We start from the raw sequence: 24,162 nt of genomic DNA, 5'->3' as shown, positions 1-24,162 counted from the left end.
GGCTGGGTTGTGGCTGCCGATCAGAGCCGGGCAGGTGCGTGTGCTGCTGCCATCAGAACCGGCAGTGGCGTGTGTGCATTGAAATTTGTCTGCCGATCGGTATGGATGCGACTCGTGGGCACGCTGCTGTCTTTGTGCTCCATCATGAGCCGGGGACAGTGCAGTGTGCTCTTTGTGACGGTGTCTTCACCTTGTTTGCAAAGGGAGCAGCAGGCAGAGATTGCCACAGCTTGCACAGTGTTTGTGTCCTGGACACAGACTGCTGACAGGCACCCTGATCCCTCCGAGGAGGGGCTAGTGGCCCACTGCCTTGTTGCCAGTGAAGTCGGACACAGAAGGCAGCGGTGTCAGGTTTTGGCTAAAGCTATTGAAATAAACCCTCCAGCTCAAAGGAGATCAATATTTGAAGCACCAAAGGCCTCACTGGCAGCTTGTCAGCAGCCTGAGGGCTGCACCTGTTTCACAGGGACATTTACATACATATTTCTGATCAGCAGTGCACGCGTGTAACCTTACTTTGCTGTGCTCTCAAGTTGCTCAGTGAATGGGAATGATGTGTGGTAGGAGTTTCACTACTGCTCTGCATTGCTAGCAGCACCAGGGCAGCTCCAGGCTGTCCTGCAGCTCCTGTGCAGTGCTGCAGGGATGGAGAAGTGTACGTTGGGATGTCACAGCCCTGGAGCAGTGCTGGGGGTTTCTGTGCCTCCCTGGGCTATACTGCTCCTTGCTCAGCCTGTGCCATCATGGCTTTTCCCAAAGCATTTCTGTATTGCTGTAAGGAGGTCCCAGCTTGAAGTGGCTGTGGCTGTGCTGTTCTTGCAGCTCTGTGCAGTGCCTGGAGCAGCACCCAGTGAGCTCCTTGGGCAGCATTGGAGCTGTTTGTTGGAGGCCGTGTCTGGGTGCCGGTGCCCCTGGCGCCATGGAACTTGGGTAAATAAATGTAATTGGTGCCATGTTCACATGATTAGGGCCGGAGACCCGGATCAAGTTTAATGAGGTTTATTTTGCTAGTTGGGCCACATAGATTGCTTTTAATTTGTCGGGTGTTCTAAAAACATACAGGAACACATGTACATAAGGGTGAGTTTTTGGAGCTTGAGTAAAGTAACAGCAGCAGTGTGAGGTCAGTGTGAATCCAGTTGGGTTGGGATTTGGCAGCACCAAACAGAGCTGCTTAACCCTGTCTGGGATGGCTGCAGCCCCTCAGCCACTGTGTTTGCCCTGGCTGCTGCATGTGGCAGAGCGTGGGCAGCAAAAGCAGCACCTGGGGTGGCCATGCAGAGCGAGGGGTTGGTGTGGGCTTTGGACACGGCGTGACCTTGGCTTTGGTCCTAAGGCCTCTGGAAGTGCAGACGGTGCCCTGCTGGCTTGCTAAGGGCTGTGGGTGGGAGACACAGGGGAGCCCAGTTAATGACTGTCTTTTGGTTTGTCTTTCAGAAGAAGATGAGAAGCACGAGAAGCTCCGCCTGGAGCGTGAGCAGGAGCAGCGCAAGGCCAGTGTGCCGCGGGCCAACCATGCCGTCCCTCCGGAGGAGCCACGGGCTGAGCTGCTGGTGCCCATCTCGCCGCCCGCCCCGGCCCCTCAGCCACCCCCGCCGCTGGCGGCCCCCATCTCCGTCATCCCCATCCCGGTGGTTACCAGCCCTCCGCAGCCCACCGCCCAGGCCGCCCTGTCCCCTCCGCTGGCTCAGCGCCACCCGCCCCTCGTGAGCACTCCCGGCATCGCCAAGGAGCCGTCCTCTGTGGCCCCGGTCATCCAGCGGCCGCCGGGTGCGCTGCTGCCGGACGGGAAGGCGGGCACGCCGCCAGCGGGCAGCCCGAAGCAGCTGCAGCACTACACGGCGCCCGTCCTGGCCATCTCGCAGCACCACGTTGTCCCGCAGCCCATCCAGCCCCAGCCCGTGCCGCACCCGGCACCGCCGCTCGGTGCCCTGAAGCTGGCGCCGGCAGAGGACGTGAAACCCAGCGAGCAGAAGAAGAGGCCGGGAGGGTGAGTGAGTTCAGTTCCTGAATGCTGCATCAACCCTGAGCAGCTGCTGCTCGGTTGAGTTTCGGATCAGAAATGATCCGATAAAATTATCAGATCGGTGGATGTTTGGACATCTGGGTTGCTTTGTTTTTTGATGGCAGGATTTCTCAGCTTGATGCTTTTCATTTTTTGCCCCTGACCACAGAATACAGATTTGTTTTTCCATGTCAGAGCAGCGTTAGGAAGCAAGTCCCACACTGGCTGTCTGACCCCAGGCAGCACCTGGTGTTATGTCTGGGCAGAAGATCCCTGTGTACAGTGTTCAGGGGGATCATGCAGCAGGTCTGGGGCCTGGAAGCAGCATTGAGTTATGGGCAGTTCTGTCTCCCAGGACAGGGCTCCCTGTGGGTGCTGTTCACTGTTAGCACTAAGGTCATCCAGAGCATCTGGGGCCAGAGGGGATGCACAGCTGCTGAATATGTCCCTGCCTGGGACGGGCCTCTTGGCTGGACCAATTCTGGTCAGTGTTTGTCTCGTTGTTATGGACTTGGGTTGGCCGATGCTCCTTAGGGGATCCAGAGTACAGTATCCCAGTACATAGCCTGGTGTTATTTCTTGTGCTGTTTCTTATGGACTGCAAGAACAAGAGGTTCCCTTTGCCTTTGCAGCAGCCTCTCACCTGTTACCATGCTCCTGCATTACTCCTTTCTGCAGGACAGCTGATAGGGCTCTGCTCAGTCCTTCATCCACGTTACCACTCCCTTGACCATTCCATCACTTCCTGCACTGATGGATGTTTCTGTGAGTCCCAGAATGACTGTGCCCACCCATGGGGTCTCAGGGTGCCATGCACCATTGATGGGAGCCTGCAGCAAGGTAGCAAAGCAGAGGTGCTGGGGCCATGTGCTGCTGGTGCTACTTACTGGCTCACAGTACTGCTCTGTGCCTCCATACCGCAGCTGGTGGCAGTGGGAGCCGTGTTGGGCTCCAAGGCGCTGTGTGGGAGCAGCACAGAGCATTGGGTCCCCTGCTGCCCTGAGCAGTGCTGAGCTCAGGAGGTGGACGATGCTGTGGGCAAGGACAGGGTTTGTGGTGTCCTCGGGGGCACAGAGATCCCAGTGTGCATAGAGGGAACTCTGGAAGATAAGTGGAAATTGTGTAGATAAGAGTTTGTGACGGTGAAAACCTTTGCAAAGAGCTGATACAATTCCTCATAGGTAGACTGTGATCCTGGGAGCTCACTCTGCCGCAGATAGGTGTGTAGGTGTGTGGGCTTTTCCTGGCTGCCAGGTGGGCCCAGAGTAGGTTTTGGTGGCACAGGGTCCAGGGTGCATTGCTTGTGTTCAGTGGGTGTAAGAACAGAAGGGATGCTTTTTCCAGCATGTGAATGTTTGGTGGGAAAAGGCTGTCAGATATTTATTTTTAAACGCCTGAATGTTTATTAAATATTTACCCATCTCCTTCAGTGCTCGCCTCACTGTTGGTGTGTTGTCGACCACTTCACACTCGGTATGGAAGGTATTCAGTGCCTGTTGCTTTATCGCCATTGTAGCTGAAAACTTACGGTTGCGAGAATTCATTTGGCTTTTCCTAAAAGTTTTCCTGTGGTCTGTGAGGTGGGGAGACAACCCAGATCCCCCCAGCAGAGCCTGACCCTGGCTTTCCCGTGAGCAATGGCTGCAGGATTCCTGGATTACTTCACTCCATATTTATGTTGGGCTGTGTTATTTCAGGCACAGCAGAAATGAAAGAGGTTTGAAGTATGTCTGCCAAGTCCTGTAAACTTTAATTTGCGACTGCATAAATCTCACCCCGCTGGAGTGTAGGCGTGGATCAGAAATGGGTCAGAACCTGGGCTGCCAGATGTGAATACACCATGCACACCCGGTGTCCCCTCCTCGTGCTGGGAGCAGCCCTGTGCTGCTTACGTGGTCACATCATGCTATTAGTACTTGGATCCAGCGTGCAGTGCGTGGGTAATGCTCATCCCATCACTAGTGTGTGTGAAATAGGGATTTTACCTCAATACAGTGTAGGGAGAAATATACGTGCAAGTAGTTCCAAACCAGCGATACCTCAACAATGCTGTTCTCTCATATTTACCTCTGTGTCCCAGACACACGCACACACTGCTGAAAGTACAGGCTGAATGGCAATAGTTTTAAACCTGACACTGAGTTTATCTTTGTTCTGTTTGGGTTACAGGGTTGGGACCAGGGAAGTACATAATAAATTGGAGAAAAACAGGTGCGTAGAAAGCCAGGGTTTTGCTTTTTTTTTCCTTTTTTTCCCGATTTTAATTCTGTTTCGCAGTTTGGTTTTTGTTTTTTTTGGCCTGTAGTCTGTCAATATTTGTTTGCCTTGGGCTTGTTTTTTGTTTTTTAACAAATGACTTGGACAAAATTCTTAGTTCCATTTAACGAACCTTGCAATATTGCTTTGCTTTCTTATGGCTCGATTCTGCATCTCTTGCTTCCTGGTACGTTTTATTTATCTGCATAATTGCATTGCAATAACCTTGCAAAGCCCTGATCCTGCAAAGTAAATCCCCACGTGCATAACGGTGTAACTTATTAAAGTAACGAAGAGCAGAGCCCAGCATGCACTGAGAGTACGGAGTGGAGGTTCCTGATCTGACACTTGTAGCCCAAGTAGCCAAATCAGAAACACAGTGAAACCAAGAGTGCAGGGAGGTGTGATGTGTCATTTACACAATTTCCTACCAAGGTAGGGCTGGAATCGGAGCCGTATAATCAGTCTGCCTGCTGGAGTGGTATGGTTTGGTTTGAAGTTTGCAGGTAGTCCCAGTGACTGCTATGCACATGTGCAAGTGCTTTGCTGGATTAAGGCTCAAACTAAGCTTCAGCCCTCTGTTAAATTGATTTCTGGTGTGTGCTGACACAAGCTGACAAACCACCTGTGTTTTCTTTAGACGTGCACATTTGAAAGAATGCTTTGAGACATTAAAACGCAACATCCCCAACGTAGACGACAAGAAGACCTCAAACCTCAGCGTCCTAAGGAGTGCCTTGCGATACATCCAGGTACGGTGGCGGTCGGGTCCCTGCTAGTGGCCGTTGCACAGCACTGTGCCTGCTGGAACAGGGAGCAGTGCTGGCTTTGCTCAAACCAAGTACAACTTCTGCTCTGGATTGAAAAGGGAAAGAGGAACCCACCCTCGTCAGTCCCGTTTGGATATCGTCACTTCTGAGCTTCACATTTCCAGGCCTTCTAGATCGTCTAGGAGAGCTGGCCTCTTGCAGCCTCCTTACCCTAGATATTCCTTAGGTTGCTGTAAGCCATCTGTACCAGTGATGGTGATCAACTTCAGGTGGCTTTCACTGTAGTGCAAATAAGCCACATGGTCTGAAAAAGGGACCTGCTGCCTAAATAAAGGCATGATATAGGACTGCTTTTTGGACTAAGGGGAATTTTCATCCATATGTTTTGGGAGGTCTTTGTTTGCTTAACCAAGATGTGTAGGCCTTGAATTTCTCAACTTTTTGATGAGAAGATGCGTAGGTCATTTATGTTGAGGTAGGGAAGGCTGGAATTTAGGGTTGCAACGTGAAGCTCCAGGTTGATGGGGTACCAAGGAAGAGTCTGGAAAAAAAATAAAGATCAGATTGTATTGTGGTGATTGCAGGTTGAGTGAAATAAGCATCACTGTTTGCTTGTTGTTGTCATACCTGGCACTGTCAGCAGTTTTGTCAACTGAGTTGCAAATTGAGTTGTTCTCATGCTGAGGTGTTTTGCACACCTGATATTTGTAAGTGGTGGTTAATTGTAACACAAAAGTGGTCCTTAAGAAGTGTCCTCTGTGGTGGTGATATCAAAAGCATGTAGCACAAGTAAAATCTGTATAGAAAATGGAAGCCAAATTCATAACGCTGTCTTGCAAGTGAAGAGAGCCAATAGACCTCATATGTTTTGGCTGAGATAAAGAGCGCTGAGCTTTTCACGTGTTGTCAATTTCGCTCTGTTTCTTTCTGTATTTCTGTGCCTCTCAAGTACTGCGTTATTCTTCTGTTCAGAGGAACTGGACGTTCCTTGCCAGCACTGTGTGCTCTTACCTTTCAGAATTAGATCAGTTCAGCTCTCCTGTGTGGCCTTGACCAGTGACATCCCTTGCAGAGCCTTTAGTTGGGACCTGGAAACCAGACAAACTGTAACAGTGCCCAGCTACTAGGGAGGGGCAAGTGAAAAAGACACATGTTGCTTCAAAAGGTCACTTGTGGCTAAAAGGCATCAGAAGTTGAAGCATTTAATTGGGCTTCAGACTGGTGTCAGTATGGAGCTGGGTTTCCATTAGCATTGGTGGGGATGCAGTGATCACATCACCTGCTGGTGCACCAGGAGCTGAGTCCAGAGTCCCAGTGTCCTGAGCAGCACTGCTTGCTATGAATGCTGCTGTGAGTGCTGGTTTGTCTGCCAGCGTGCTGCTCTCTGAGAGTTTGTATTCTGTGCTTCTGGAGGGCAGCTTGCAATTCTCTGTGAGGATGTCAGTGGGGATGGCCAGCTCTTTCTCCCCTCACTAGACCAGTTGTGAAATGCACTGGCCCGTTTGGAAATGCATTGAGTTGGAGGCTGCACGAGCAGGCAGCTCTGGGTGGGTGGGATCTGGGGCCATGTGAACGTGCTGCAGCCATGATGGGACCAGCTGCAGAACCGGGTCAGGGCCGCACAGGGGAGGTGGGCGGCGGAGCGCAGCAGTGGTGGCGAAGGTCACGGTGACCCCATCCAGCCCTGCACAGCCTCCTTCCTGCCGGAGCTCCATGGCCGCATCCACGGCCACGTGCGCAGTGAGCACGTGGCACAGCTGAGGCCTGGCTGGCTGCCCGCAGTGCCTCTGGGCATGGCACGGCCTGCACTGCTGTCAGGGCCGTGCTGGCGGCCGCCCCGTGCAGGCTGGGGCAGAGTGCCCAGAGCCGTGCTCCCCTCGGCAGGGTTCTGCTGAGGGCAACAGATGTGAGTGCTGTGACTGTTGGCCTGAAAGAATCAAATTGCTGAATTTCCTGATTTGAAAAGAAATATATGGCGTTTGTTTTGTTTTGAATTTGGCTTGGATTTAGCTCCATTCTATTTCACCAAAATAACGTGCACAGAGTTCAGGCTGTAGATGGGTCCAGGATGAGCCCCTTGCAGGTGCTGCCTGCAGTGTGTTGGTGGAGCTCATCCTGGTCAGCAGGTGGGAGCACGGGGCTGTTCAAAGGGCTGCCTGCACCTCAGTGTGCTCCAGCTCTCTGCTTGCTGGGTGCCTCTGCCTTGCAAAGACAATGAGGGAGTACAGAAGAGCTCTAAAATGTAACACTCCTTCTTTCAGCACGGCAAAGTAGTTTCTTATGAAAAGAAAAAACAAAACAACAACCAAGCGAGACTTGCATGGGAGAAGTGCAATGCACAGCCCCAAGGTGCTGCTGGGCTGATGCTCTGCCACAAGGGACATGGCAGCAGTGGTTGCTGCAGCTGCTCTGCCTGCAAAATCCTTTTTCCCTCTTCCAGCTGGAACTTCTCACAAATGAGCTGCTTGTCTCCTTGGCTGGATTTGAATATTTGTATCTGCATCAAATCAGATAAGTCACAAAGTTGAATTCCAAACTTCCCGTGGAGCTGTCATTCTAATTTATCCTTAGAGTCGGGCCTGTGCTCTAAGAAAGTAAATAAATAATCTCTGCAATTAAGCGCATTGTTGCACAAAGGAAATCAGGCTGAATGCAGCTGGAAGTTGAAGTTAATAATCCTTTTAAATGGCGATTTGGCTCCAGGCAGTGGAGTGAGGGAATCATCCCCTGTGCGTTTCAGTGCCGTGTGCTTCAGTCCCTGCATGTGTTGCCACCCACTGCCCTCCCTGCAGAACTCAGTGGCAGCCCTGCAGGATGCTGGCAGCAACCTGGGTGTCTCCTTCTACACAGAGAAATGCAGTGGGAGGGAAATGTGGGGATCTGCCTGGGGAAGGTGTGCCTGAGTGCCCCGGGGCTGGGCAGCCCTGGTACAGGGCAGGGTGGGTCTGGCACCAACCCAGGCAGCAGAAGCTGTGCCGCAGTGCTGGGGAAGGTGCTGCTGGTGCTGAGCAGTGGAACACGGGGCAGTGGGCTGCAGACAGTTCATGGCGAGAACTCCGCACAGCTGGGTGTTTTGATTTAATTCCCTTTGAAGGGTTCCTTGCCCCCTAGGAAATGTTGTAATCATCTTAGTTGGAAGCTAATTGAAGCCCTTAAGCAAGACTGTTTTCTCTTCTGTGTTCTCAGACTGTGCCTGTCGCTATGGTACACTTTCCAGTTTCAGGGGTTATTTCCCATTGCATATTTGGTGTGACACCACATCCAGCCCATTAGCTCACCGGGTGACACCAGGACAGCCAAAACAAGCAGCTCACAATGCATGGAGCTGCAGCTGACGGACCAGGGTTGCTGCAGGCCCTGGCTGGCAGAGTTTCTCACTAAGAGCAGAGCCAAGTGCTGATCGAACATTAACATGCTTAGAAAATACTGGTCAGAACTGCCCAGACCCTGTGAGGGACAAAGAGCAGGATCCTTTGAAGTCTGCAGAGTGGGACACGCTGTGATCCATGCTGCTGTGCACTGCTCAGTACAGTGTTTGGAAAGGTATTGGGGGGAGGAAGGTGCTGTGATAACTGCACACGGCTTGAGTTGTGCCAGAGGAGCATTTGTTGTGCATAAGAAATGCTCACAAGTTCGTACAGCTCACCTGGCAGTTGTATTTGCTGCTTGTGGGATTAGGCATAGAAAATAGCTATGAAATGAATTGGGGATTTATATAATGTCCGCTGTGTCGTCTGTTGCCAGGAATAGAGGCAGGAGGGGTATGGTTTTTCCTACCTCATGAGCTGGAGTTTACATTCGATGGTTGGACTAAATGATCTTGTAGGTCCTTTCCAACCTTGTGATTCAATGATTCTATGATTCCATACTCTGCACCCACTGACCGAACAGTGCTGCAGCAAAGCCACTAACACCATCAGGGACCTCAGCTCGTGGTGTGTGCCTCAGTCTTCCCTGTAATCACCAGGAATTTTGGTAGCAAAATAGTCCAGTGTTTTCTGTTTATGTGCACTTAAAAAGATGTGTAAATGAGTGGCACTGTCACACAGGTGCTGTGTGACCAGGTGGCAGCCCCTTGCTGTCTTGAGGTGCAGACCCGCCAGCCAAAGGAGGTACCAAAACCCAGCTTCACAGTGGACATCTGTCCTTGTCCAACTGCTGGGAGTAAAGTACTATAGCAGCTGTGTGTGCTGTTAGAGAGGTGAAGCCTTCCTCAGGAGCTGAGTTCAGGCTAAAAGAAATGAAGTGGTAGTGCACTGGGCTCAAGGTAATCGACATCTCTTTGGATTCCCAAATAAATTGCTGCATTGCTCACATTGAGGGAATGGTGCCCAATTTCCTCTTCTGATTACAAAGGCAGGCTTCCTCATCATATCCCCGCCGTGTCCTTAGCTGTCTGCTGGCAGGGCGCCGTTCCACTTTGTCAGGTGTAACTGCTTTGGGCTGGAGTTAAAACAAGGGCAGATAGCTGAATGTGCCAAGGGAAGGAGGTATTTGGCCAGCTCAGACCAGTGGGCATGGGTGTGAAATAGGGATAAAGTGATTATCCCAGGCAGGAAAATGGCTTCTGTCCATTGTTAAACAAAACCCAGTAATACACTGATGCAGGGAGGTGCCATGCCACAGGCAGAACTGATGTATCCGGTGCTAGAGTGTGGTCTCTACTCCTGTATGAAAACCAGAGCTCATCTGCACACAGTGCAGGCTGGAGTACTGATCAAAATTCATAAAGCCAAACTGCAGTGTTGAATCTCATTAAGTTCCTCACCTTGAAAATATGATCGTAACTGGTGGTTCTGGTTGAAGTAACAAAAAACAACCAACCAACAAGTGGCAGCAACCAGCAGAGAGATGTATCTGTGAATCCGGACGGAAAGAGCCTGAGTCAGTCTGCAGTATCAGTGCCTCCCTCATGTGAGCAGTGCTCACATGCAGCAGAGCTCCTTTATGTTGTTTGCCTGACCCGATCAATTGATTCTATCTTGTCTAATTAGCTTGAATTTCATTGCAATAGTGTCTTCCAGCAACAGTCACACCACAGGGGTATGGTATGATCTGTACATTTCAGAAAGAGGTGAGAGATATGATCTTAAAAACTGATGCTTAGTAAAATACAGCAGGTTGGAGCCTGCATTAAAATGTGAAAGGTAAGAATTAGGGCACGGGGCTGCTGTGCCACGGGAGTCAGTGGGTGTCACACCTGCACAGGGAGCACAGGTCCAGTTCCTGTTACTTGTGGAGCTGTGGGAGTGTTGATTTGGCCCAGTGGTATCGTGTTGGGTCCTAGCACTGTGGGGGCTGCAGGCCTGGGGAGCACCTTGTGAAGCATTCCAGGTTGTAAGACTAAAAACGGGGCCGGGAAGGGATGGTGTGTGTGCTCACGGGGGCAGTGGTGTGATGTCAGTAGGGTGGGAGCAGAGGAAGCACACATGGTGTGGCGAGAGCAGCAGCATCACAGCCTGATGGCAGGGCTTTGTTTGATGTGCAGTGCTGTACAACTCACCTGCCTTCAAAATAAGGCCCAAACCCTCAAATAAAGCCACAGAAAGTCCACAAACAAAGTAACTGTTGGCTTTGTCTGTGATTCTGCTTTTTATGGAGGCAGCTGGCAGCTCTGTGGCTTGTGGATGGAGAGCATGAGTTCCCATTGTTGTTACAGGTGGTGAGGTATGTGCTGATCCTCCCCAAATTGTTGTGAAGTAGTTGGTGACCCAATAAAATTACACACCAGTGATTAGAACAAAATGGTAATTAGTGTGCTCGGTCCATGTTGTGCAGTGCCATGAAGTCACATGGGCAGCAGCTGTCTTACCAGACATTGTCAACTGTGAAACAGCAAATGAGGGGGATTTCAAAACCATAACACAGCAGCCGGAAATTGGTATCAGCCCAATCTCCTCTTGCCATGTTGGTGTCACAGCACTGTGATAGAAATGCTGATAAAAGTTATGCTGGAGAATGTGGAAATCAGGGCACAGTTTTACAGCAGTCAGTTTGCAGTGTGGTGTGCAGTGTTGGGGTGGGCTGCTGTTCTGCTGCACCAAGGTTTTCTGGGGCTTTTCCAGCCAGGAGGATGAGAAACAGTGAGGAGTGCAGGAGCACGGGGGGTGCCTGGCCCAGGGCCATTCTCACAGCCCCAAACACTCGTATGAAAGCAGTTTTCCATTTGCACACATGGATTTGGCTTGTAGCCTTATGCAGGCACAGGCAGTTGTTTGCATGAACCCCTGGGCTCTGTGTGCTGCCCTGAGCCCTCCTCCTGCTCCCTCTGTGGTGCCAAGGGCAGGAGGTGGACAGAAATCTGCCAGTGACCCAGATCTGATCTGCAGGCTGGAGGTGGAGCTGCCTGGACACCGCAGTGGGGAAACTGGGAGGGAGGAGTGGTGTGGGGGAGCGGGGCAGAGCACCAGGGCTGTTCTGAGCCCTGAAGGTTTGGGCTGGAAGCGTCTTGCCTTGCATTTGCCTCAGGACACATGCAGCCCCTGCTTTGTCTCACAGCATCTTGGTGGGATGCCTCCAAGAAAATACCAGAGCCCTGCAGCAAGTAGTTGCAGTGCTCGCATGTCCCCACGCTGATCCCTTCCCATCCCTAAGGAACGTGGCTGTGCTGCAGTGTGGCTGCGTGCTGCCTCCCAGAGCTGCCAGCTGTGTGTCCATGCACAGGCTCAGACAGGCTTAGAGTCCCCAGTGCAGTGAGTTTGTCATCAGTAACAATCGCTACCTGCAATGCAGTGCTGTTTGTTTTAGCTTGCAGGTTATCGTTAGAGTTATACCACAGATACATTTGCCTCAAGAGCCAAATTAAAGCAGTTTGTTTTGGATAGTCTTCTAAATAACTGTCATCACAGCATTTCGAGGTATTTTGGGAATCCGTATCTATTATTATTATTGAAAATGTCTTGTAATTCCTGAATTACAGAAATGATTAAAAAAAAATACAAAACCCACAACCAGATGTAACGCCTCGTCATTGCAAACAATACTCCAGTGTTTTTTTTAATGCTGGATTTCTCTTAGCTGTGAAAGTTCTGTCCAGGAGCAGGGTACTGGTGGAGGCCAGTACAGTCCTAGTGGTTGGTGCTGGGAGCAGCCCTGCCTCTGCTTGGGCTCTGTCTGTGCTCTGTGTTCTAGCTCTGAATTTATTCTTTATCTTCCTGATTCGGATCCTCCCTGCCTTCTGCCCCAGTAACTCTCTGTGCTTCCTTCTGAGCTATGCTTATAGGAGCTGGATCCTTCAGGCCTGTTGATAGCCTTGTTTCAAGTACAGTTGTGTTCCAGAGGTTGTGGCCCAATGTGTTTTTTATCAGGAGTCCTAAGTGCTAACAATGTGCAAACTCTGCGTCTTCTCATTCCTCATGATTCTCTGCTCCAGACAGATTTCTGGTTCTGTGAAGTGTTTCTGTGTGGATATTTCTCTGTTCTGTGAACTGGAGAGAGCAGAGCAGGGTGCACAGAACTGCCATGGGCAGCCGACCCCTTGCCAGCACAGTTCTTGTCCTTTGCAGACAAGCCAAGGCAGCTCTTGCTGCAAACAGCGTGCTCATTTCCTGAAATCACAGTGCTCACTGCATGCATGTGAGGGTGAAATCACATCCTAGAATATAACCGCTCGTTGGCTGCCTTCCTTGTCTGGGGTTAAACAAATGGAAAAGCTGGGCCACGAGCTGCTGGCAAATGGCCCATCAGGTCCTGCAGTCTGGGGACAGAGCGCACTGTGCTGCAGGCTGCTGCATCTGGCAGGAGGTGTCTGCAGGGCAGGGCTGTGTGTGGGGCTGGGCTGGGGCTGGGAGTGGAGCAGCATGCAGTGCTCATCTCCCAAGTCTGATTCTGGTCTCAGCGCTTGTGGGAAGCATTAGTTTTGAGATCTTAGGAGGCTGAAAATAATGCAAAACCAGAGGTAAGCAGCCTGAAATTCTGCAGCTCATTCCTCTCCTCCCTCCACAAGCAGGCTTCCTTGTAGGGTGCAGGCAGACAGTGGCTCTTGATAGCCATGAATGCAGATGTTATTTTTTGCATGAACTGAGGTGTCACACGAGTGCTGTGTCTGTCAGTGCTTTCAGTGGTGCTGGATTGCTGCTGCAGCTGCAGACCATACGTTCCTTAGGAGCGATGCTGTGTGCAGCCCAGAGCAGGTGGATCCGCGTGGTAATGGCCCGGAGCTCTGTGTGGAGCACAACACAGTGCCACCAGTCCTGGAGCGTTGGGACCATAGCGCTGTGTCGTACAGGTGAAGCCATGGAGCACACTGCAGCCTGCAAGGCCACAGCTGTAAGAGCCAGCCAGTGCTGCAGCTGCCATAGAAACAGAGGATTTTGTTCCCATGGCAACCAGCTGGGGCTTTCCCAAGAGCAGAGTGAGAGCTCTTGGAGAAGGAGCAGGATGGTGCCCTGCTGTGGGGCCTGGTCCTGCTCGGTGCTGCTCCCCACACTGGGGCTGTGGTGCTCTGCAGCTCCATGTGTGGCTCTGGCTGTGCTGCTGCTGTTGCTGCCTGTGCATACAGGGATGGGTGCTGGTGTTCAGGTGTGTTTGGGCTCTGCTCTGTCGCTGCAGGCTGTGCTTTGTTGGCCAAGGAGTCACTTTGGTGCTGTGTTTTAAAGAAGCTGCTTTTTGCACCCAAAGAGCTTCATAGAAGACATGGCAGGATTAAAGCAGGAATATCTGGGGTTGATATGATGAGTGCAGAGCCCTAAAGGCCCACAGGTGAGCGCAGCACAGAGGTGTGTGGCAACAGGGCAGTCCTTGTGAGAAAGATCCTTCCCGTAGGTCTGAGCTCCATTCATTGCATACAGCAGTCAGTGTCATGGGGCAGCCCATGCTGACCAACACTTGGCAGTGTCATGTGTGGGTGCTGCACTGGGGCAGCATCGCAGGGAGCTCCCACAGCCATGAGCTCGAGATCCGCTCCAGTGGCTGCAGAGAGCGAAGGAATCTGGTTCAGAATTACAAATCACTTCCATGATTGCTCATTGATGGGGAATTTTTAATCAGTGGATGCAGTGTAGTAGAGCACAACAGCTGAAATATGCTTTTGGAAAAGCTCATAATTGAAAGTGAGTTTTTAAATTGCTAATGTAATGCCTATAAGGGGAGCTTTTTAATAAGGCCTCTTAAACCTCGCTGATTCCTGCACAGGGTTAGCATTATTCCTGAGGCAGGCATAGAGAAAGTAGTGGGAGCATTATTCTCGATCTTGACATAAGAATAAGCAATTTAATTACAGCCAGCTATAAAATGGAAAATTCTTTACAGTGACAAATGACCACTGCGGTGGGGTGACAACAGCACTTTGGTTCTGGTTTGTTTACCAAGTGGCGGCAGCGGGATGCATACGAGGACCACGAAACGGCTCCAAATTGGGGAGAAGAGTGGGCACAAAGCGCATTGCAGCTCATACTGTGGCTCTTGGCTTCCTCTGCGATTGTGTTGGGCTTACTGTAGTAATCCGTGTGGGAAAGGGCTGCTCTGGAGCTGAGAGCTACGTGCAATGGAGGAAAATCCCATTCCATGCGTAGCAAAGGCAAATACAGCTTCCAGGCAGGCACGTCTCCCTGGGGCTGCTCTGTGCTGTGTGTGGAGCCCTGCTGGCGTGCACAGCTGAGTCACTCATGGGCACAGCCGTCACTTTCAGAATTGTCCTTCCCTTCTGGGAAATGGAAATGAAAGAGATACTCACGCCTGCAGCAGAGTGTTCCTGCATGCCCTGCGTGGACTCTGCTCCGGATTTCAGGCAGGAGCTAAACTGCACAAACTGTTGGGAGTGAAATCATCAGCTCCTTTTTAGCAGAGCTGGCAGCTTTGTGCAGAACATCCCTACAGCAAACCCCAGCCTGTGCTGCAGGATGCAGCCCTGCTGCAGGGGCACAGCCCTAGCAGAGGCAGGGCTCAGGAGTAAGGGTTGGAGCCCACAGGGTGGGCATCCTGTATCACAGCAGCTTCGTCCCTGTCGTGGTGGTGAGGCTTCATCAGAACCCTCAGCACAGCCACTGCTGCTGCTCCCAGTGGGAGCAGTGGCTCAGATGGCAGCTGTAGACCCTCAGCCGTCCCAGATGCAGGTGCCTCTGCTTTGTGGCATTCCAGACCTGCAGAGACAGGTGGTTGGCCACTTGGATGAATTTCTTTATTGAAGTTTTGTTCCTAATTTTGTTTGATGTAGTTCTGGTGGTCTCCTCTGCACATTCCACCTGTAGGTTCCAATTCTGTTGGCAGATCCCAAAGACAGTATGATTGCTGCTTATTTTAAAGATAAATGTAACTACTGTGACAGTGGGTTGGTTTGGGGTTTTTTTTGCATAGAGTTGTTCTGTTGTGATACGACTGCTGTTGTAAGAAATTCTTGTGCTTTGCATTGTAACAGCCCTTGGAACAAGTGTGAGGGTCTGGCTTCAGCCATGAGTATGTCCAGGAGCCTTTATCACCACATACACGTGTGGAACAATCACTTCCTATAAGTGTCAGATTTCTGTCTCTTCCTGACTTATGTGCTGACCAACTTGAGCTTACAGAAATGCACTGTCATCACATGTAGACCTTTTTGAGTTTGTGTCCCAGAAGCTTGTCATTTGTTCCTAACTGCTGTTAGTTGGTTTAGTAAAAGATGCTATCTGTTCCTCTGCACTTTGTCTTTGAAGTACTTCAATTTGTCTGTGGTTTTGTCATCCCACATAAGAGCCGAGTTTTCTGCACTGCGCTTCTTTCTCATTGCAAGGATGTGGGGGATTCTCACCTTTCTCAAGCACTGGGCCAGCAGTTAGCTGCTCTGCAGGAGCACTGATCTGTGTACGTGCTTGCTTTCCTTAAGCACTCTTGGAAATAGATGTATGTGGTAGAAGCACATTCTCTCACCTGGCGATGAGGAGAAAGCTGCACCCATTGTGCTTCCTTCACACCTCTCCAGCAGTCTGCAGTAAGCCTTAATTCCCTTTACATTTCATGAGACAGGTGAGGTCAGGCTGATGTTCAGAACTGGTGCTAATCGCTGTCACTGTCGGCTGATGGTGAAGTTCTGCAGTTTTCCCGAGGTGTTCTGCACTGCTCCCCCTGGAGCTGAAGTGACTCACACCTGACCTGGTTAATCATTTCAGTTTTGAAGACTCAATAGTTTTCCTTCAGAAAGCAGAAAGCAGTTGGCCAAGGCAACTCTATAGGTTTTCATGACCAGCTCCTTTTCTTCCTGTGTGAACTTGGAAGTGATAACTATACCTGAACCCAGCATAACTAATAATAAAAGAAAACCGGCAACGAATGTGGCAATGACCAGGTTAGAATAGATTACATTTGGGTTTTTTTTCCTCCTTAGATTGTTTTTCTTTCCTTTGTTCTGCCTTTAGACTTTAAAGAGAAAGGAAAAAGAATATGAGCATGAGATGGAGCGGCTGGCGAGGGAAAAGATCGCTACCCAGCAGCGGCTGGCAGAACTGAAGAACGAGCTGAGCCAATGGATGGACATCATGGAGATCGACAGAATTGTTCGACAGACAGTTCAGCCAGAGGATGACCAGGCATCTACCTCCACAGCGTCAGGTACCCGCCATTTCTCTCTTCTTGTAACCATCATTGTGCACCATTGTAGTAGAGATGGCTGGTGGGGATATTCATTTAGACCATCACAGTTGCTTTGCATTCAGAATTAAGTAAAAGGATTTCAAGGATTTGTAGTTGGTGATGGTGGCCTAATAATATACTTGTGCAAAGTGCACTGGAAATCATGTATCAACCATGTTACATAAACACAAGGTGCAGTTTTGCACATTCGTTCTGGTGGTATCTTGCATGAAGCTCCTTGCTTTCAGAATGTAGTTTCCCTCCTGCACAGCTACACAGCCCTGCTCATGAAAACTGGTTGGTGTGTAAGTGTCCTAATGTATTTGTGCATGGAGGTAAGAAGGTGTTCAGCCACACAGAGAAGAAGGAATTGGTGCAGGAGTGTACATCTCGTACACTGCACAAGAAAGATTCACAGTGAAGATAAGCAATGCTAATGAAAATCAAGCATGCTATTGCAGTGAGAAGTTTTTGTGAGGTAGGAGGTACCAGTGACCTGCAGCAGGAAGAACAGGCAGTCATGGATGGACAGCACTGTACTTTCCAGAGATCAGAAGGCTGTAGCAGTTCCCAACTATTTGCAGCAGTTCCTTATAATAGCAGTGGCATTTGCTTGTGGTGCTCCAGGCAGATGGCACAGCAGGAACCCAGAAAGGGAAAACCTGAGCTTTCTGGTTCATTCAGATTCCTGTACTGGGCTCATCACCTTTGAACGTGCTCCAGACCATCTCCAAGCATAAGCTGGTGGAAGCTGAGAGTTGAGAGCCTTTGTAAATTGAGGCATCAAGCTGTTCACTTCTCCAGCTGCCTCTGCTGAAAATGATCTCTTCAAGCTACTACTGACCATGGGGCTTGCAAAAGGGAAGTGTCTTTCTTAGTTTTTTCTTCCTTCTGAGTTTTTTAATCTCTACTGTGTGCCTAGCGTTAGAGCAGGCAGAGCAGAGTGCCCTGCTGATGATCCTAATCTCCTTAAGGTCAGCATTGCCTCATTAATTTGTAGGCTCAATGGAGACTTTTTTTTCCAGAGCCAGACCAGTAAACTTGCTGCCACAGTTCTTCATCACTGTTTCCTTCCTGCTCTGGGAGCAGGAGTAGTTCCAGCTGACAGAACAACTTACCAGGAAAAGAAATCCTTCTCTCTGTGCAGAGGGTGCTTCTCAGTCCAGCTTCTGTCTGTCTGCCTCAGTTCAAGTTGCTTCTGTTGCCTGCCAAGTGGGATCTCCCAGTTTTTTGCGAGCACTTTGAGCTGAGCTGAATGGAGCCTGCTGTGCTGTGCTGTGCTGCTCTCACTCAGCTCAGTGACTCCTCCTGCTGTCCTCTCTGCTGCTTGTGCTGCCTTGCGGGAGTGGTCAGGTAGCCCAGGTTTTTTGTGTTTTTTTGTTTTTTTTTTTTAATGGGAGTTTCTTCATTTCATTCTTTTTCCAGAGGGTGAAGACAACATGGATGAAGACATGGAAGATGACAGGCCTGTAAACTCATTACCAAAACTAGCCCAGCGCCAGCACCCAGAGCTCCTGAAAGCCGTCCCTTCAAACACTGCTTCCCATCACCTGGCGGTTTTGCCTCAGCACCTGTCTATCCAGCAGAAACAACCCCCAGCCCACGCACAGCCTTCCATCCAGACACAAGCACTGGTTCAGCCGCAGGCGATTGTCCCAGCACAGACTCACATCGTGGCGGCTTCGACAGTGCAATCGACTGTTATTGCCCACACGGCCACTACCCACGCTTCGGTCATTCAGACTGTCAACCACGTCATTCAGGGTCCACAGACCAAGCACATTGCTCACATTGCACCTTCCACGTCCAGCCCTGTGCAACTTACCACTGCTGCTCAGCCTATCGGCCACATCACTGTGCACCCAGCCACCATCAACCACATGGCCCACCTCGGTCAGCAGCTGCCCATCTACCCTCAGCCCATGGCCGTCAGCCAGCCCGTGGTGAGCCACATCGCTCACACGATCTCTCACCAGCAAGTGAATGGAACCACAAGTCTTGGCCAGCAAGCGGTGATGGCCAAACCGGCCGTAGGAACCCAAGTTGTCCATCACCCGCAGTTAGTTGGACAGACAGTCCTAAACCCAGTAACTATGGTAACCATGCCATCATTCCCAGTGAGCACACTGAAGCTGGCCTAGAGAGAATCGTCCGAAGGTGAAGTCTTTGTTGGGAACCTTTCCTAAACTCCATACATTCCAACCACGCCTGACTCCACGGGAGGGAGGCGCAGAGCGGCAGGGCAGGGGGTGGGCCAGTCTGACCACCCAGCAGCCAGCCTGGCTATGGCCAGAGGGGGCCTCTCTGCGCTCGAGTTTTGTTAATCTGAGAAAACTTCAAAGACAGTTGTTCATGGTGATTTTTTTTCCTTTTATGTGTAATTGGTGAAATATGGTTATGATGTTCTTCAGACTTTAATTTTCCCCTTTTATGTGTTGCTTCTTTGTAGAATAAATCTGCTGATCTCTTTATTGAGATGTTGCGTAGAATGGGAAAAACAAAATCATAAAAGTCTATATTTATATATATGTGTGTATGTGTGTGTATATATATGTATATACATATATATATAAATATAACATTTGAAGAAGGCCTTTTGTAAGGGTGATTATTTTGCAGGATTATTAGTCAAAATTCAGTTTCGGAGGAAGAAGACACAGTGTCCTCTCTAAACAAGAAACTCAAAGTTAGATGGTTTGGTGGACCAGGGTACACATACAGTGACAAAAAAAAAGCAAATTGAACGTTTGAGGTATTTCCCATCAGTATATTACATTTCAAAAAACCATCTAAAATCACTGTGACTTGTTATGGCATTTTAAGGAAGTTCTCTGTCCTGTTTAATAAAAGGAAAAAGAATACACAACCGGACTTCATTTGTTGCAGTTTTATAAATGACTTGGTTTTTATAGCTATGTCAGAAAGGAAAAAAAGAGGAGTATTGTTTTTTGTTATTTTAATGGATGACAGTGTTCTGTTTGGATGCTTTGGGGGGGGTTTATTGTTTGGTTTGGTTTTGCTGATGCAATAATTGATTTTGCAGAACTGTTTCAGGATCCCTCGTGCCAGTCCCACGCCTTAGATTTTTCTGGGTTGTTTTTTGTTCTTGCAAAAGCAGATACTTTGTGCTGGCGACTTACAGTGCTTTTATGTGGCCTGATAACAGTGGAACTTGGGGCAAGAAGACCAATAGAAATCAAGTTGATCTGCTGCATGGTTTGCTTTTCTTTGTTAGTTTGTTCCTGAACAGACCACGTTTTAGTGTGGAAGTCACAGGATTAGAGAAGTGATAAACGTGCATGTGTTATCTTCCAAAGTGCAAGCAGTTTTTATACCTTATCTTTTTTGGGGAAAAAAATGTAGTCTTTTGTAGGAGAACAGTGTGAGCACTGATGGTGCTCACCTGATGGTATGTCTTACAGACTGCAGTGGGACACGCACCAAAGCAACTCCACATCTTAAGTAACAATCTTGTTCCATCTCTTCTGGTAGTGAAGTCAGATCTTGTTGCAGTTAATGACAAACTCCCACTGAATCACGAGGTGGGAGGTACTGACTGTGTGCTGGTCCCTGCTGGGGAGTTGGCTTTGGATGTGTTTTATTGCTGTCTGCATATTCTGCTCTGAGCAACATTTAGTCTATAGCACTACTGGTAAAGATCTTTATGTTCCTTGCACCATTTTGCATGTAGTACTACTCTTAATGATCTCTTCTCCATCTTCCTCTTTCTAAAAACAAAAGCCCTGCAGTCCTCAATGCAGGTACAATCCCCACTGTAGCCAGTGGACGTTCTTGAGGCAGCATGAGGGGACGCTCCCTGCCAGCATCCAACCCGCGTTGGAAATGACACCCATTCAGAGGAGGAGATAAGACAGGCTTCAGCAGCATGAGACTGCTTCAGTGTGCCAGCCAGCCAACTGTTCTGTGCTGAGATCTTCCATAGGAAAACTTGGTCTGTAGTGCCCAGCACGCCTGTAGGCTCCAGCAGGACTTTGGCCTGGCTGTGGGTGCTGTACCTGGTGGCAGGGGTATGATGAAAAAATCTTGTCAGTTCTGTACTGCCCGTGCTATCGCTGAAACTGCTGGAGGCAGCTGGCATTACTACGTACAGAAATAAGTGTGGTTGTGCCTTCTGAGTAGATGTGGCTGAGAATTGCATCAAATCTGTATTTATTAAGCCCTGAGTTGCTCAGTAGTTAATACTGTTGGTTTTTTGTTTGTTTTCTTGCATCCTCAAGTCAAGGAAGCTCTTCTCTGTGCTGTTAGCACAGTTCCTACGGCAGAAGGACTGAATCTTTATGATTTCCTTATCTCAATCATGTTTCAATAGGTTGTTCTTTCTCGCTTCCAGAGCACCATTAATGCTGCATGGAAATGAGTCACCATGTCTTTCCTGTCTGCCTTGTACATTCAGGTGCTTGGCCAAGAGAGCCGTGTTCTGTGTGTTGGTTGGACCTTCCGCTGGTATTTCTAGAGGTGGTCGTTAGATACCGGACAGTCTCTTCACAGAGAATACTGGAAAATGAACACTTGTAACAGGGTTGTCTCCTTTCTTGGGCATGGCTTTGTCTTCTGCAGCTGTTTGGAGGAGGAGGAAGCAGCCTCTGCCATTCTTTGCAGTTCCAACTCTCAGAGCCATGCAAAGCAACAGAATGGAGGTAGGAAGCTTCATTGCTGGCCAACAGTGGCTGAGCTTTTGAAGGAGGAAAAGCCCAGATTGGGAACTCAGCAGCGCGTGGCTGCTGTGAGCACAACAGCAAAGGAGAACCAGGAGAAGCCTCTTCAGTGCCTGGAGGTGGATCCCATTCTGCAGGTGTTGGCAGGGAGGCACAGGAGCAGCACGCACAGGAGAATTCCTGCTCTTGTTACATGCAGTTCTGCATGACGGCTTACTTCTTGTATTGAAAACCTTCACTCCCACCTTAATTCCATCGGCTTCTTGTTGCAGGGAGCTGATGTGCTCACTGGCAGTGGCACAGCCATACTAAATTGTGTAGATTGAGAGAAGGGTTCCTGTTCTCTTTGATTCGGACAGATGAGCTTTCTGGTGGGTTATGAACGGCCTTTACCCCGTGGTCCCGCTGCCTTCCTCCCTCCCCCCGCCGTGCCGTGTCCCTTTGCTCTGCTCTGCTGCGCTCTCTCCTTTTCCCGCACCAAGTCTCTCTCTCGTGCTGATGTCGCGGCCGGCGCTGCTCTTCTTTGCCTTCTCCGTGGCTGCGAGAAGCCTTCCTTTGTTTTGCTCTGTTTTAAAGCTGGCCAACTTCTGTTCTGTGGGGACACGACGAGGCGCAGCCCTTCCCCCACGGCTGCCATTTCTGCTCAGAAACTGCAGATTTGTGCTGATGCTCTTAGAAATGTTCGGTACTGTATAACAAGGGGCACTTTAGAAATGTCTCTCCTCCTTTGATATATGTGTTTTCCCTATGGAGAAAGCGATATACAAATAAATATATGTGTACACTTGGGGATTCAGAAGATCTCATTTGTCCCCTCCCCCCAACCCCCCCTTGCCCCACAAAAAAAAAAAAGAAAAAAGAAAAAAAAAAAAACCATAAGAAAACAAAACAAAACAAAAAAACCCAAACAATAAATACGAAGTTTACAAGAAATCTCTTCTGTTGTTGAATAATCTTAGTTACTGGTAACCGTGCCACGTTAAATAGAGAACGGGGGTTTCTCCCGAACAGCTCTGAATCTCCGGCCGTCCCCGCACGCCGCGTTGCTCTCCCGTTATCTCCCGTTGCTGCCGGCCCCGGGCGGTGCGGGGAGCGTCGCGTTCTGCACACGGAGCGCGCGGGGCCGGGACCGCAACAGCATCGGTTCGGTTCTAACCGAGAGCAGCGCTCTGGGTACGGGAACGACGGGGAGAGGACGTGAGACGGGCCGACAGCCGTGAGCTCGGACAGACGTGCGTCAGAGTGAACGGCCGCGTTACGAGGCGTGGAGCGGGTCCGGCTGCGGGAAGAGCCGGGTTGTGTGCGGGAGGGGGCGGGGCGGAGCGGCGGGAGGGCGGCGTGGAGCCGCGCGGGTCGGACCCGCAGCGCAGCGCTGAGCGCAGCCCGAGGGAACGTGTCTGATCGGGCGGGATCGGCGCGTACGGCGCGGAGCGGCAAAGTACCGCCCGGAGGAACCGCAGCCGCTGAGCGGGACGGGCTGAGCGGGACGGGATGTGCGGGACGGGATGTGCGGGACGGGATGTGCGCGGCGGGGACGCGCGGTGGCTGCGCTGCCGTTTCCCCTCCCGTGAGCGGCGGTTCTGCTGACCCCGTAAGTTGGGAAAACTGTGCAGCTGCGTCCCCCAACGTGCGAGCGTTTGGAAACCGGCTGCAGGACTCTGGTTTATTCTCTTTTCGTTGCACATCTCGGTTAGGAGCAGCTCTTCCACGTTGAGGGAAACCCGCTGTGTAACCAGCCGAGGCGTCTTCCCGATACATGGAGCCTGAAGGCGATAATCCCGCACCTGAGTGACCGCAGCGCAGCTCGGACGCAGCTCCGCAGGACGCGATGTTCGGGGCCAACGGCGGCGCTGCCGGCAGCCCGTCCCGCAGGGCGCCGCTTGCAGGAGGCGTTACAGGTTCTTTGCAGTTTAGTTGCAGAGCGCTGCGTGCTGTCAGTGCCGGAGGCCGCTGTCCGCGCCACCCATAGGACGCCGTTTCGCCCCGTCGGGGCACCGCGTGGTTCTGCTGTAGAACAGAACGAGCCCGTTTGTTTGACCCGTTCCTTGATGCTCAGAGCGCAGATGAGTCCTGCAGGAGCAAGGCGCTGCTGGCCGCGCTCTGTTGGCTGCGCAGTGCCAGCCGCTCCCCTGTTCTGTGTTCTGTCCCTGCGTTCTGTGTTTCCTGCTCTGTCGGCTCTGTCCGTGCGGGGCGAGCAGTCAGAGCCGCCATCAGTCACGCAGCTCTCTGCACTTTGGTAGGGAAAGCTGAACCGATGCCTGCAGACACACATTGAGTCAGATCCAATGGAGAGTCTCTTCATGGAGTAAGAAGTGCAGTGTTAATGGAATGCACCGACACTCATTTGCTTCAGGCTGAGGACAGGCCTCGGCGTTTTGCCAGCTGGGGACGGCAGCAAAGCACGGAGCACTCCCGGCCCCACTGCCAGCACTCCGTGCTGACGGAATCCCTGCTCTGTCGTGGCTCATCCTCAGCCTTTGGCCGTTTACCTCCAGCCCTGCCGAGTTCTTTGCATTACAGACGTTGCAGTGTCGATACCGGCTGTAAGTGCAGAATCACATCCAACGCTCCTCACTGATTCAGAGTCCCACAATCCTCTTTTCGCTGCACTGCACCTCAGGAAAGCCAGAAAAGGGTCAGCAGCCACAGCGGGCAAATGTGCCTGTGCTTATGGCGAGGACCATCACTGCTCCATCAGTGTATTGAGACAGGAAATACTGAAAAGCTGTAAAGACTTTTGTACATTTGGGTACATCTGCTGTGTGAAAAAACGAACTTTGTAATATTGTATTTTTACTATTCAGCTGTGTTACATGAATGCTGTAGAATCTGGGTATCCAACATGAATGATATCCATGTAATGAGCACTTGCCTGAAATAAAACAAAAAATGAAATAAATGGGCTGCAGTCTGA

The 24,162-nt window shown here is 50.5% G+C and overlaps 2 protein-coding genes and 1 long non-coding RNA gene across 3 annotated transcripts in view; 2 read left to right on the top strand and 1 right to left on the bottom strand.

The window, feature by feature from the left end:
• Positions 1–18,713, top strand: part of MNT (MAX network transcriptional repressor) — a 24,011-nt gene extending 5,298 nt beyond the window's left edge. Inside the window, exons 2-6 of the mRNA XM_015881067.2 lie at positions 1,438–1,990; positions 4,175–4,216; positions 4,902–5,013; positions 16,359–16,551; positions 17,998–18,713. Of these exons, the coding sequence (XP_015736553.1) occupies positions 1,438–1,990; positions 4,175–4,216; positions 4,902–5,013; positions 16,359–16,551; positions 17,998–18,713 (1,616 nt within the window). The remainder of the gene's footprint in view (positions 1–1,437; positions 1,991–4,174; positions 4,217–4,901; positions 5,014–16,358; positions 16,552–17,997) is intronic.
• Positions 18,714–19,511: 798 nt separating this feature from the next.
• LOC116654257 lies at positions 19,512–22,544 on the bottom strand. Its single transcript, XR_004309343.1, has 2 exons — positions 22,176–22,544; positions 19,512–21,993 (listed from the first exon to the last, which is right to left on the bottom strand). It is a non-coding gene; the product is annotated as an uncharacterized LOC116654257 (long non-coding RNA).
• Positions 22,545–22,616: 72 nt separating this feature from the next.
• LOC107322738 lies at positions 22,617–24,162 on the top strand. Its single transcript, XM_015881083.2, has 2 exons — positions 22,617–22,839; positions 22,943–24,162. Exons 1-2 carry the CDS (start codon positions 22,768–22,770, stop codon positions 23,486–23,488), a joined length of 618 nt encoding a protein of 205 aa, XP_015736569.1. The 5' UTR covers positions 22,617–22,767; the 3' UTR covers positions 23,489–24,162.

Source organism: Coturnix japonica, chromosome 19 (genome assembly GCF_001577835.2).
Source record: "Coturnix japonica isolate 7356 chromosome 19, Coturnix japonica 2.1, whole genome shotgun sequence".
In the NCBI taxonomy this organism is placed as follows: domain Eukaryota; kingdom Metazoa; phylum Chordata; class Aves; order Galliformes; family Phasianidae; genus Coturnix; species Coturnix japonica.
This window is presented reverse-complemented; position numbering and strand designations above follow the sequence as displayed.